Source organism: Juglans microcarpa x Juglans regia, chromosome 6D (genome assembly GCF_004785595.1).
Source record: "Juglans microcarpa x Juglans regia isolate MS1-56 chromosome 6D, Jm3101_v1.0, whole genome shotgun sequence".
Taxonomy (NCBI): domain Eukaryota; kingdom Viridiplantae; phylum Streptophyta; class Magnoliopsida; order Fagales; family Juglandaceae; genus Juglans; species Juglans microcarpa x Juglans regia.
In genome coordinates this window covers 30,542,180-30,553,955 of record NC_054604.1, presented here as the reverse complement: position 1 = coordinate 30,553,955, position 11,776 = coordinate 30,542,180, and the positions used below count along the sequence as shown (strand labels likewise).

The following is an 11,776-nucleotide window of genomic DNA, read 5'->3' as shown; positions in this document are numbered from 1 at the left end:
AATTTTATATGAGTAATGTGGAGTGCGTGCAATTTTTTTATTTTTTGTTCTCAGAGTGAGATAAATCATTAAACAAAAATTTACGTAAATTTTATATTTATTTATTTATTAAAAAAATATAATATTTATATATTCTATGATTATAAATATCATATTTTATTTTATATTATAAAATCTATAAACTTTTTATTGAAAAATAAGTAGGGATGCTACTCACATGATGCGGGGTGTCAAATCGTGTTAACGGGTCTTGTTCGTGTCGTGTTAAGGTATGTACATTACACTTAATAGGTCAATACGAACACGACCTCTTAAGAATTTCGTGTCAAAATTCCAAACCCAAACACGACAGAGTAAGATAACGGGTTGACAAGACACGATCTGTTATGACCTTTTAATGAATAAGAAATAAATTGACACAACATAACACGACACGACCCGTTCCATTTCAACCCATTTACGTTAATGGGTTGAACAGACACGATACGACACGACACGACACGTTTGACTTAATTGATTTTATATAAATATTTAAATATAAATAATATCTATAAAAAATAAAAAACTAACTACAAGTCTAAAATTACAATCCAAACAAATATGATCCACACAATTTGTAATAATATTCATTATTAAAATTATATCCCAAATATAATAAACAAAATATACAATGTTAATATATTAATGTTACAATCTCAAATATAATAAAAAAAAAAAACACAGATCTAAACAAATTTAGAACTTGAAGAAGGAAGTGAAACGCCCACCTTGCCCTTTAGGTCTAACGGTATAAAGGTAAATTTAATTTTCTTAACGGGTCATAACGGGTTGACCCGTTAGTGATCCATTAAGCAATCATGTCTTAACGGGTTAACCCGTTTTGATCCGAACCCGTTAATGCTAAACTCTAACCCGCTTTTATCGTGTCGTGTTTGTATTGAGTTAACAGGTCGTGTCACATATTGCCACTCCTAGGCGGGGTCAAAGATACCATTCCCTTAGATCAATTCATTAGGTCTAAAAAATTTTTTTTTTTTTCAAAAATATTTTTTTGACCTAAATTATAATATAATTTAATTTAATTATAAATTAAAATTTATAAATACAAAAAGAATTTTAATTCATTGGAGTTATATTTTGGATTGTCTTGCACTCTACCTCCCCTATAACCCGTTTGAATAGCGAAAATATTTCATCTCATTATTACAATTTTTTTAAATTTTCACACAAAATATAATAAATAATTCAAAATTTTTAAATTTAAAAACAATAATAATATTAAAAAATAATATTCTAATAATATTTTATTTAATTTTCATCTAAAAGTATCTCATTTCATCTCATCTCATTATCAAAAATGCACCTAAATATTTTAAAAATAACATTGAAAAACTATTGCCTCTACCCTAAAAACTAAAATAGTTTCGCTACGTGTAGTCGCCAACTACAGTCGCCGTGCAGTCGAATAACGTGGATTGATGACATGGCAGTTGCTATTAATTAAAAAAAAATGAAAAACAGAGTTCCGATTCCTGCTTCATTCTCTTGCACATCTTGTGATTCGTGGTCTTCAACTCTGGTTTGCTTCGGCGATTTGTGGTCTTCGTTGGTGCTTTTCTTGCTTTTCTATTGGTGCTTCTCTTGCGTTGTGGTCTTTGGCGATTTGTGGTCTTCACTCGAGCTTCAAGTGATTGAGTCCGTAAGTATTAAGGAAGAAAATAAAGCAAGTGCACAAGCAGTCGCCCAAGAAGAAGAATGTATCAGCACATGCACAACTGAAACCAACACTCAGGCAAATATCCACGTTGCAGAAGCAAGAAAATCACAATAGAGATTTTCTCTTTTACACATTCTGTCGAGCAATTGATTTTCATACTGAGTTGTAATCTCAATATGGTATCAAGAGCTTGTTGAAAGACCATCGTCTTCACCAAATTTTTTTTTCTCTTTCTTCTGTTTTTTCCATGGCATCCGAAGACTCTTTCCCCATCTCCTCCGCACAGAACCCAATGCCCATCATCAACCCATCCATTTTCAACTCTGCAACTCACTTCATCATCACAATCGGCTTGAGTTAAGGTAATTGTGCTTCTGATTATTGTTAACAGCTTGAGGCAATGAAACTGAAAGAAGCAACGAAGGAAATTAAGAACTAGAAGAAAATGCAGAAGAATGATCTATGGGTGAAAATATTTTTTTCAGAAGAAGCTAACATGGTGGGGAATGAATTACAAAGGGATGACATGGTTTCCAAGAGTTGCAACAAAGAAAATAATTTTGCTGCTGCTATTCTTTCTGAGGTGGAGGATGGCAGAGATGATACAGAATTGGGGCGAGATAGGAAAACTGAGGAAGACGACGTAACGCTGTGGCTGAAGACAAAGACGGCGGCAGGTTCGAGGGGAGGGACCTTGCCATTGAGGTTTCTTCGATGCTTCAAGCAGCTATTGACTTGTGGTCTTCGACGAGATGTGCAGCTTCGTGGTCAAGAGAGGGAGTTTTTGAGGTAGAGAAGAAATGTAGAGAGAGAGGGACTGATGAAGAGAGGGAGGGAATGAAATGAAAAATAAAAATTTTTTTGAGAGAGTCGCTTCTACACCGTTTGCCTGGGTTGACTGTCTATAACTTTTTTCAAATTAAAAATACCCCAACTTTCCCTAGCCCATTACTTTTCTTTGCGGGCATTACCCCCGGAATCTACTGAAGGTCATTTGGCCTTTTTATTTTTTATTTTTTCATACATTTTTTTTATATCTTTAAATATTAAAAAAAATTCACAACATCATTAAAAAATATTTAATTGATCAATAAGTAAAAATAAAATAAAAACACCTATCGGAACGCACTGTCTGGACCCACTATCATCTTTTTATATGGATCAGATTGGTCGAGATCGCAGAACCAAAGCAGTAACTTCTTGATTGCAACGTGTTCGCTCATTGAAAAGAGCAAATCTAGAGCTCCGATTGGAGAAGGAAAGAACTTCAGGTAGGTAAGATATAAACCCTAAAAAGGATTTAAAGTTAATTACCGGTGCCCTCATACAATGAGGCAGTGATGGGTTAGCATAAAGCATTTTCTACCATATTGAACCCAATTGCATAAAACAGGGGACAAAAAAAAAAAAAAAAAACAGAGTATTGCAAGAAACAAAAATTGTGCAGGAAAATTCAACATAACGAAGTGAGACTTCCTATTTTACATAATAAAACTCCCTGAGTTGCACCCACAATGGGTGTCTCTGCCCTTTTGACAGTGTTGGAGTAATTTATGTTTTTCACATTTCTCCTCAACTGCCCAAGAAGTCCGAATTGAAACAGGCCAGGTAGTAAGTATAAAATGATTCAGCAAAGAACAGTTTTGAGATATAGAACCAAGCAAACCCGCTTCTCGCGCTTTGGACCTTCTGACTGGAGCTCGTGCAAATCAATTAACCCTTCCCGCCCTGAAAGAATAAGGTAGCATGTTAAAATTCATTAAGCTTCACAGAATTGAAAGGAAAACTCAATTCAGAATGGTCAACAGGACTCGACAGCTGCAGGTTTATCATTCCACCATCTGGCCATCAAATCTAGCAAACGAAGTTGTTCAAATGATCAACCTGTAATGCCTACCTAAACGAATGGGACAAGGATACCTTTGGCATAGTAGAAAAATGTTTTGACTTGAAATATATGGCTTTGAAATGGAACTTAAAGATGTAACAACGCCTGCGGTACAAGTTCATTACATGTATGCACTAATTTCCTACCAAAAGGACATCCTATTTAAACACAGGCCTGCTCGTTGGACAGTCATGGTCCAGTAAGCATCTCTACCACTGAAATGGCATTTCAAACGACTATCCACACTTTAAATTCAATTTTCCAAAGTCTTGGACCATCCGTTTTGAGCCAATCATTCCATGTAGATAACCAAAGATGTATAGCTCAGGTGGATAAGACATTACGCTTATATCACACGAGTTACTCCTCAAGACTATTAAGCTATTACTAGTATTGTGATGTCTCAATGCCCTGTCTAAAGTACAAACTTAGGAGAGGAGGTCATGACAGTCTGGAAAGGTAAATTCATCAATTGTGTAGCATCTACGACGGCTTTGTTTATTTCCCTCATTGTCTATGAATCTAGAGCTTTCTGCCTTCATTTTTTAAAGTCCTTCCTAGGGCTTCTTCACCTTATGAGGTGGAGTTCCAGGTCTCAACATGTTGCCAAATCCAACCTTTCCTTTCTTCTCAGACGATTTAAGAATCTGGAAGGAACACGTCAATGTATCATCCACGCTCATCATTGCACCAGCATTGTCAAACTCGCCACAGTAGTTTGGTGCTGAAAATATGGTTACCAGCTGCCGCTTTGCAAAAAATTCATATCCATCTTCCACAACCTGATAATCCAAAAATAGCAAACAGTGATAAAAGAGAGAGTAAATAAATCCTAGGTCTCTGGTAGAAATATTTTCAGGCATAAAACAACATGCACATAAAAGTAGTGTTCCATATTAAGCTTCCGGTCGGTAAAACCAGTCTACCCTGTTAGTATGGTGCACAGAGCTACAATTATGGACATAACACCATATTGTTGAATGGTTGTACCCAACAAATAAGGACGACCATGAGAACACACATTGAGTAACTTGGCTCATTTCCCTAAACCCGAAAAAGGTATATAATATTTACATGCTACTTTTAAAACTACTTCAGCCTAATCCAACAATGACAACAACCCAAATAAACCTTAATCCCAGGGTGGCAATTTGAACCTCTTTCACAATTCAGTCCAACCTAAGAAGTAAGAACAACATTCTTTGTTAAATTTTCAAGCTTGTCCTTGTCCAAATCAATAGTGATCTTTTTTTAATAATCAATAATCATCTGTATATCACAGCGTATATGATGATGATTTGGAGAAAGCCTAAATCCAAATATGAAAGATAGGCATCAGTGTAATACATTATAGTTTCTATATGCTCATGAGCATGCACATGCTGAAAGTTTGATTTAAACCTTGCATTACCTGGTGAGCTCTGCAGATGAGGTCAAGATCATGTTTTTGAAGGAATTCAGCAACCTTGTCAGCCCCAAATGTATATGACACACCCCGATCATTCTCTCCCCAGCCTTCCACGTCTTTATCAGGATCAGCCCATAATAGATCACAGAGAAGGCCCTGTTCTGGCACATCAACAGGGCGAGCAATATTCCTAATCTGATCCAAATTTTTCAAATCAGGAGACAATCCACCATGCATACAAAGGATCTTCTCATCTATAAGTGCGGCAACCGGCAGACAGTTAAAACAGTCAGTAAATATCTTCCAGACACGAACACTAAACCTCCTCTTGCACTCATCATAGAACCCATATATACGATTAATGGATGCACATTCATGGTTGCCCCTGAGAAGAAAGAAGTTTTCTTTGTATTTGACCTTGTATGCAAGGAGAAGGCATATTGTCTCTATGCTCTGCTTACCCCGATCAACATAGTCACCTAAGAATAAATAATTGGCTTCAGGCGGATACCCACCATACTCAAACAATCGTAAAAGATCTGAAAACTGCCCATGAACATCTCCTGCAAAGCAATTCAGGAATTAGAATATGATAACCCTATTGATTGACAAATTTTTTCATATATGTACTGGACACGTGTCACGCACATGGTCACTGTTAGAAGGGCATAATTGTATAAGTATTACCCATGAGGGTATAAATGTAAAATGTAAGCTAAGTTATATATAATGTAATAGTGGAGGTTAGGACAAGATGTTTTGAACTACCCATCATTTTCCCTCCTCCATTGCTTCTCTCTAAATCCTAACTTTGACAGCCACAAACTGTTATGATAAGCAGAGAAGTAATATGGATTGAAGACTTTATCTTAGAAATGGGAGATGCTTCGAAGATAAAGAACGCTCATTGGGAGAGCTTAGGGATTTGTTCTTGTGTACTTTGAGTTCTTGGGTTAAAGCTTTTGTAATGGAGGAAAATTTTCTGCATTTGTTTTAGTTTTCTGGTGTTAGTTTCTTTTCGTTTTTGGAAGTTGTAGGTGTTTCTTTTGTATACGTCCTGTGTCCTTGGGCCTATGCCTATTTCTTATTATTACTTATCAAAAAAAAAAAAAACATCAGAATTAACCACTACTTTACAACTCCCTTTACAATTCTGAAAATGACGCATACCTTTGTTTGTGGGAGTGGGACTAGGAGTGATGTGCAAGACTAAATGAGTTCATACGCCTCATGTTGCGCCATGTTAGCAATTGTGGAAGAACAAGTTACACATATGCCACTAATTCAAAAAGCAAACGCATCCCACACTGTATTTCATTTTATTTTGTTTATTTTTTGCTTTCATTGTCCCTCTTCTGCTGAGCAGGAATAGAGCCTAGAACTAACCTGGACCCACGTCATTTACTACTTGAGACAAGGACATAAGGAAAGCCGAGTATCTTGAAGTTGTAAGTGGTCAGCCTTACAGACCAAACACCATCCGTAAATGATCATGGGGAGACTGGATATGAATTATCATATGAATGCACCTATCCAAAAAGCATCCAAACTTCTTTCCCAATCTCCATTAACAAGCACAAAGTAATCTATCATACTTAACAAAGCCCATTCAGGTTTCTTCAAATTTTTTATAAGTAAACACAACTATATTAAGCACAAGGGGCACAACCCGAGTATGCAGGATGTATATAAGAGAAAGTACCCAACAAAGATCAAAGATAATGAAAAAGAGTACAAAAATCTGCATGAGTAGAAATATCAACAGAAGCATAAATGTAACAAAACTTGAAATGGACTTAAGAAATCATAGAGTCAAACTCTTCTTCTCGCAGACTTCAAATTTTCAAGAATTCCATTTTCTCCAAAAGCACCACAATATAAAATAAACTGCACCCCAAATGGCATTAAGTTCATTCAACCAAACTTTCTTTTCCAACATGCCAAAAGCTCCACCCAATTAGGCATAACTCAGCGAACTCCAAACATCTTAAGGATCAAAAACCACACATCTTACACCATGTCACAATGGAGGAGGAGATGATCAACGGTTTCCCATTTCATTTACACATACAACACCAGTCTCTCAAAACAATATGACGCTTGTAAAGACTATCCATAGTAAGGTTTGTTAAATTGATTTGTTGCTTTCAAGCCTGGAACCTGAAACATCTGTGTAACGATATGAACCAAAACTAAGCTTGATTTAGTTAAGTTTGTGAACAGGCTGGATTCTTAACCAAACAGTTACACTTTTTTTTTATAAGTAAGAGAAGATTTTATTAAAACAAGTAAAGAGGCATCGCCCAAGTACACTGGTAGTATATGAAGTTTCACTTATCACAAAGCTAAATTCAACAACTTCAAAAAGTTGAATAAATCTAAGCTTCAAGTTCACTTATTAGCAAACCCAACTTATAAATTTACCACCCATGCAACATTATTCCCAAAGAGAAAAGTTAACAAGAAAGGTAGACAATATAAGCCAATAAGTCCAATACAATGGAGCAACTATACAGGCTTAAATGTATTTGCTAGTTGGCAAACATATGTATTTCTTTGTTTTTTTCGTAAGTTGGTTGGCACCCATTACGTGGGGAGATATAACATTTGGAGCTACTCTTCAAAAGAGCAATTGCTCCAATGAGCTTGGTATTCAAAAGTAGGGCAAACCCAAATATTCATACACATATCATATGACATATTTATGGAAAATTAAGCTACTGGTGATAAACTGGTAATAAGATGGTAATGGTGCCACCATATCAATTTTGGTATTAATTGAGAAAGTGCTGGTAAATTTCAAACCCAGACACCCAACCACCCCCCCCCCCCCCCCAAAAAAAAAAAAAAAAAGAAAAAATCAAAGAAGAAGAGGAATAAAAGCTAAATCTGAGATCTCCAAATTCTTATATCTAGTATATCCCACCCTCAACAATTAATAACGAAAATACATCACCTATTTAGAGTCAACACAAAAATATCAAAACAAAGGAAAATTTTAGCAGGATTTCATTTTCTTTATAAGTAAAACCCAGGTCTGCAGAGCATGTTACCATTTCCTCTTTTTTTTTTTAAAAAAGTAGACGGTTAAATTATATTAATACGAACAGGCATAGCCCAAATACACAGGGGGCATACAGCAAGTTTCCATTTCTATTACGGAATAAATATCTTTTTACCAAGCCTTTCTATGTAAGTGTTATTTCGTTGAAACGAGATGGCATGATTGTCAATGGATGAATTTTCACACAATGAGTTGATTAGACCAAAAAAAAACATATCGATAACATTTGTTTCTCAATCATTTTTTCAACATTGTTTTGACACATAGCTCTAAGATACTAGCATGAATGAGCCAGCTTCAAGGTACGTTCATCAAGTGGCTTTAATCTTAACCCAGCTTCCTCCTATAGAACCATTATCACCTGGTCTTCATATATGGAAATCTCTGCTTTACAAAACTTTTCACATCTTCAACAAGTTATCAAATTGGCTACCAAAATAGTTTGCCGCAAAAGTAAACGTATTCACCAACACTGTCAATAGCATCATTATTGTTACACAACCCACCGCTGCTTCACCAGCATAACTACCATAATAAACCCTCATAAATGAAGAAGCACTCCAAATTAGTAACAGAACTCATGGACCCTCAAGGATGTTTCTAAGCAAAGTGCACAAGGTGCTATCAATGTTAAATTGATATGATCACTTAAGAGTTAGATGTTTATTTCATTTTGGAAAATAAAATTTGGATGCAACAGTCACAGATGCTTGTTCAGCAAACCCAAGGATCTAGCCACAAAGATAGGCATCCGAAACCTTCAAGGCCCAAAAAATCCAAATTATATCTTCCTGACAAAGGGCCAAACAGTCATAAAGAACATCTAGAAGGGCCTCATAATCGCTCAAGTCTCCCCTATAAGCCTCCAAGAAGTTCACAAACCCTTGACCAAACTAAGGCCCTCGCCTAGCCAAACAAGCACCCAGAAAAGTGGTGAAGGCCAAGACTATATTTAATACTTTGGACAACCTAATCACCATAGGACCATCCAAGGACCAAGAAGCACTCAACAGGGACCTACAAGCTTCCTCAAAATGAATTGGTTATCCACGTTGCGACCCTTTGCACTTTGAATAAGGTTGCTTTATTTATATTTATAAACCAATCTAAATAAATAAAAATAAAAAAACTGCTTTACCAATAAAAAGAAAATAAAAAAAATAAATATTGGGGTTTTTTTTTGGTTGGGGGGGGGGGGGGGGTGTTCTCCACTCCCAAAAACCTTGACCAAAACTAAGACAATCCCATATGGACGATCCAATGGCCCACTGAGCCTAAATGGAAGCCCTTGAAATTCGGGTGTTTTAATCCAATCACCCACTTAACAGGACAATCCCTCTTTACCAAAGAAGTGTTGTGAAAAATGATGCAAGAAAAATAAAGTAAAACAAGAATCAATTACACACAACACAAAATTTATGTGATTCAACAGTATGCCTACGTCTACGGAACTGCAGATGATTTTATTCTCTTGAAAGTCGAATATATAGTGCGGCAAAATACAATAAGCAGCCATACGGAATAGTATTGTATCTGTGTGTGTGCGAGCGGAGAAACCCCTAATTAGGGTCATTAGTGCGTAAACCCTAATTAGGGGTCGGACTGGTTTAGGCTCTAAAACTGGGTCAAACCTGCACTCCATGGCCTATGCCTCATTGAAATCCACTTTGTTTATTCACCTGCAAATTTTAGAAACCTCCAATGACGAGTCATATGCCTCAATAACTCCCTACTGAATGTTCTTATTCAGTTACATATTCAACCAATCAACTATAATTAACGCGTGCCCCCACTTCTTTCGAGACATAGCTCGCTCCCTAGTGTGCCTCACAATTGAAGCCACCCGTTACTTCCAGAAACCAAGGTTTTCAAATCTTAATGTCCCCTCAAATATGAGGGATGGCAATTGACAGGGAAAAAACAAAAAACAAAAATCCGCTCTCAAACATCTTCAAATTGAGGAAATAACCTACGAGCAACCATTCACTGACTCGAATTGCAGAGAAATCAAGCACTAAACGAAAAGGAAAAAAGAACAACAAAAACCGTATGTAAGACTAATTAGTGATTTATACCGCAAATCTTTACTGGAGCTTCGAGCTCGAGAAGATTAGGCTGGCTGAGAAAGATCTCCTTAGACGAAAGGCAGAGCTGCCGGATTTCCGACTCGGTCAGCTGCACCTGCTTCGTCGTCCGACCAACCTTCGCCCCCGTCAGCCGACGTATGATATCGTCAAGCAAAGTCTCCTCCATCAAAACCGTCTAAAAAAAAACTCTACCTCACAGGATATCAAAGTGAAAGAAATCCCCAAAAGAAAGTAAGAAAAACGAGCCCTATTTCTCTCTCTCTCTAGAAAGCTCTGGGCTCAAAGGGACCGTCACAAGGACCCGATTCAGACACCGAGACGTACTTTTGTTAGAGCAAAATAGAGAGAATAATTTCACAAAGATTGCACGTTAAATATAACGTCTAAAAACACAAGAGTCCGGCAACCGCGAAGGATAAAAAAAGGTCTGATGATGGGTCAGTGAGTTTGGCCGCCGTTTGCCTCTTGCGAACGACAGACGGAGTTACCGATAGGACATAACAGTTGTGAAAGGGCACCCGGAGCAAGGGAGGAGGAACCCTATCTATCTGTTTGGGCCTTGGTGGGGGCCTTCGTGCGGTTCGCACGTGCGTCAGTCACTTCGTTCCAAGTCAACTGATTCTAAATGAAAATACGAATAGAGAGTAATGCTATTTGGCCATTTATATGAATTTACGCTTAGGCTTCGTTTAGAGTATAAACTATTCTCAATTTATCTCAATTTATTATTATAATTTTTTTAAATTTTAACATAAAATATAATAAATAATTCAACTTTTTTAAATTTTAAAATAATAATAATATTAAAAAATAATATTCTAACAATATTTTATAATCTCAACTCAACTCACTTCAACATTCAAATTCACTCTTAAATGGTCTTTTTGACGTACATAACTATGTTGTACTATGTATTTAAAAAAAAAATTATATCTATGCATTTTAATAAAAAAAAATTATATTTAAACCTAAAGGACGTTGAAAATAACAAAAATAGAAGATTAAAATTTTAGATTCCCTTTTATGTTTTTAATTTTTTTTAATAAACCACATATCATTACATGGAGGTACTACCATAAGATGATCATCTAAGCGGTATGTTTCATACTGCCAAATAGTGTTAAACCGTTAATGCTATTTTTCATCTTATTCTCAATCACCATTTAAAATGGTTTCTTCCATCAATCACTTATATAGTAGTATTTTTTTCAAGGACAATTAACATTTTTCTAAATTGTATCATTTAAAATTTATCGCATCCCCAAATATAATTAAAGATGACAAAAATTATAATAAACAATAGATCAATGATAACAAATAATGTATATATAGTACTAAAAAGAACACATATTAATATGTTAACTACAAATCATTTAGGTTCCACCTTCTACAAGACATTTGAGATTTCAATTGGATTCCAAGTATTTGAAATTTTACTAGGATTGAAACCCTATTTGATTTGGCATAAAAAATGGATAGTTGGATAGAATAATATTTGACTTAGGTGACATGATCATAAAACTTGATTTTTCCTTCATTTCTCTCACATTTCTATCTCTTAGTTCCTCTTGGTGCCAAATGTCCTATACTATTTACCAAGTGTGGTTAAGAT

The 11,776-nt window shown here is 35.8% G+C and overlaps 1 protein-coding gene across 2 annotated transcripts; it reads right to left on the bottom strand.

The window, feature by feature from the left end:
• Positions 1 to 3,156: 3,156 nt before the first annotated feature.
• On the bottom strand, positions 3,157 to 10,784 carry LOC121234349 (serine/threonine-protein phosphatase PP1). 2 transcript variants are annotated; one of them, XM_041130263.1, is made up of 4 exons: positions 10,153 to 10,784; positions 5,017 to 5,576; positions 4,223 to 4,387; positions 3,157 to 3,445 (listed from the first exon to the last, which is right to left on the bottom strand). In XM_041130263.1, the coding sequence occupies exons 1-4, from the start codon at positions 10,328 to 10,330 to the stop codon at positions 3,431 to 3,433; spliced, it is 918 nt and encodes a 305-aa protein (XP_040986197.1). In that variant the 5' UTR covers positions 10,331 to 10,784; the 3' UTR covers positions 3,157 to 3,430. The 2 variants fall into 2 exon arrangements, with proteins under 2 accessions (XP_040986197.1, XP_040986196.1); XM_041130262.1 differs by having other exon boundaries at positions 4,178 to 4,387; positions 10,153 to 10,765.
• Positions 10,785 to 11,776: the final 992 nt, after the last annotated feature.

Coding starts and splice junctions, on each gene's coding strand:
- LOC121234349 (XM_041130262.1), bottom strand. CDS start 10,330: ATGGAGGAGACTTTGCTTGACGATATCATACGTCGGCTGACGGGGGCG. Junction 5,577..10,152: donor AGCTCCAGTAAAGATTTGCG/GTATAAATCACT, acceptor ATTGCTTTGCAG/GAGATGTTCATGGGCAGTTT. Junction 4,388..5,016: donor TCATCTGCAGAGCTCACCAG/GTAATGCAAGGT, acceptor TTGGATTATCAG/GTTGTGGAAGATGGATATGA.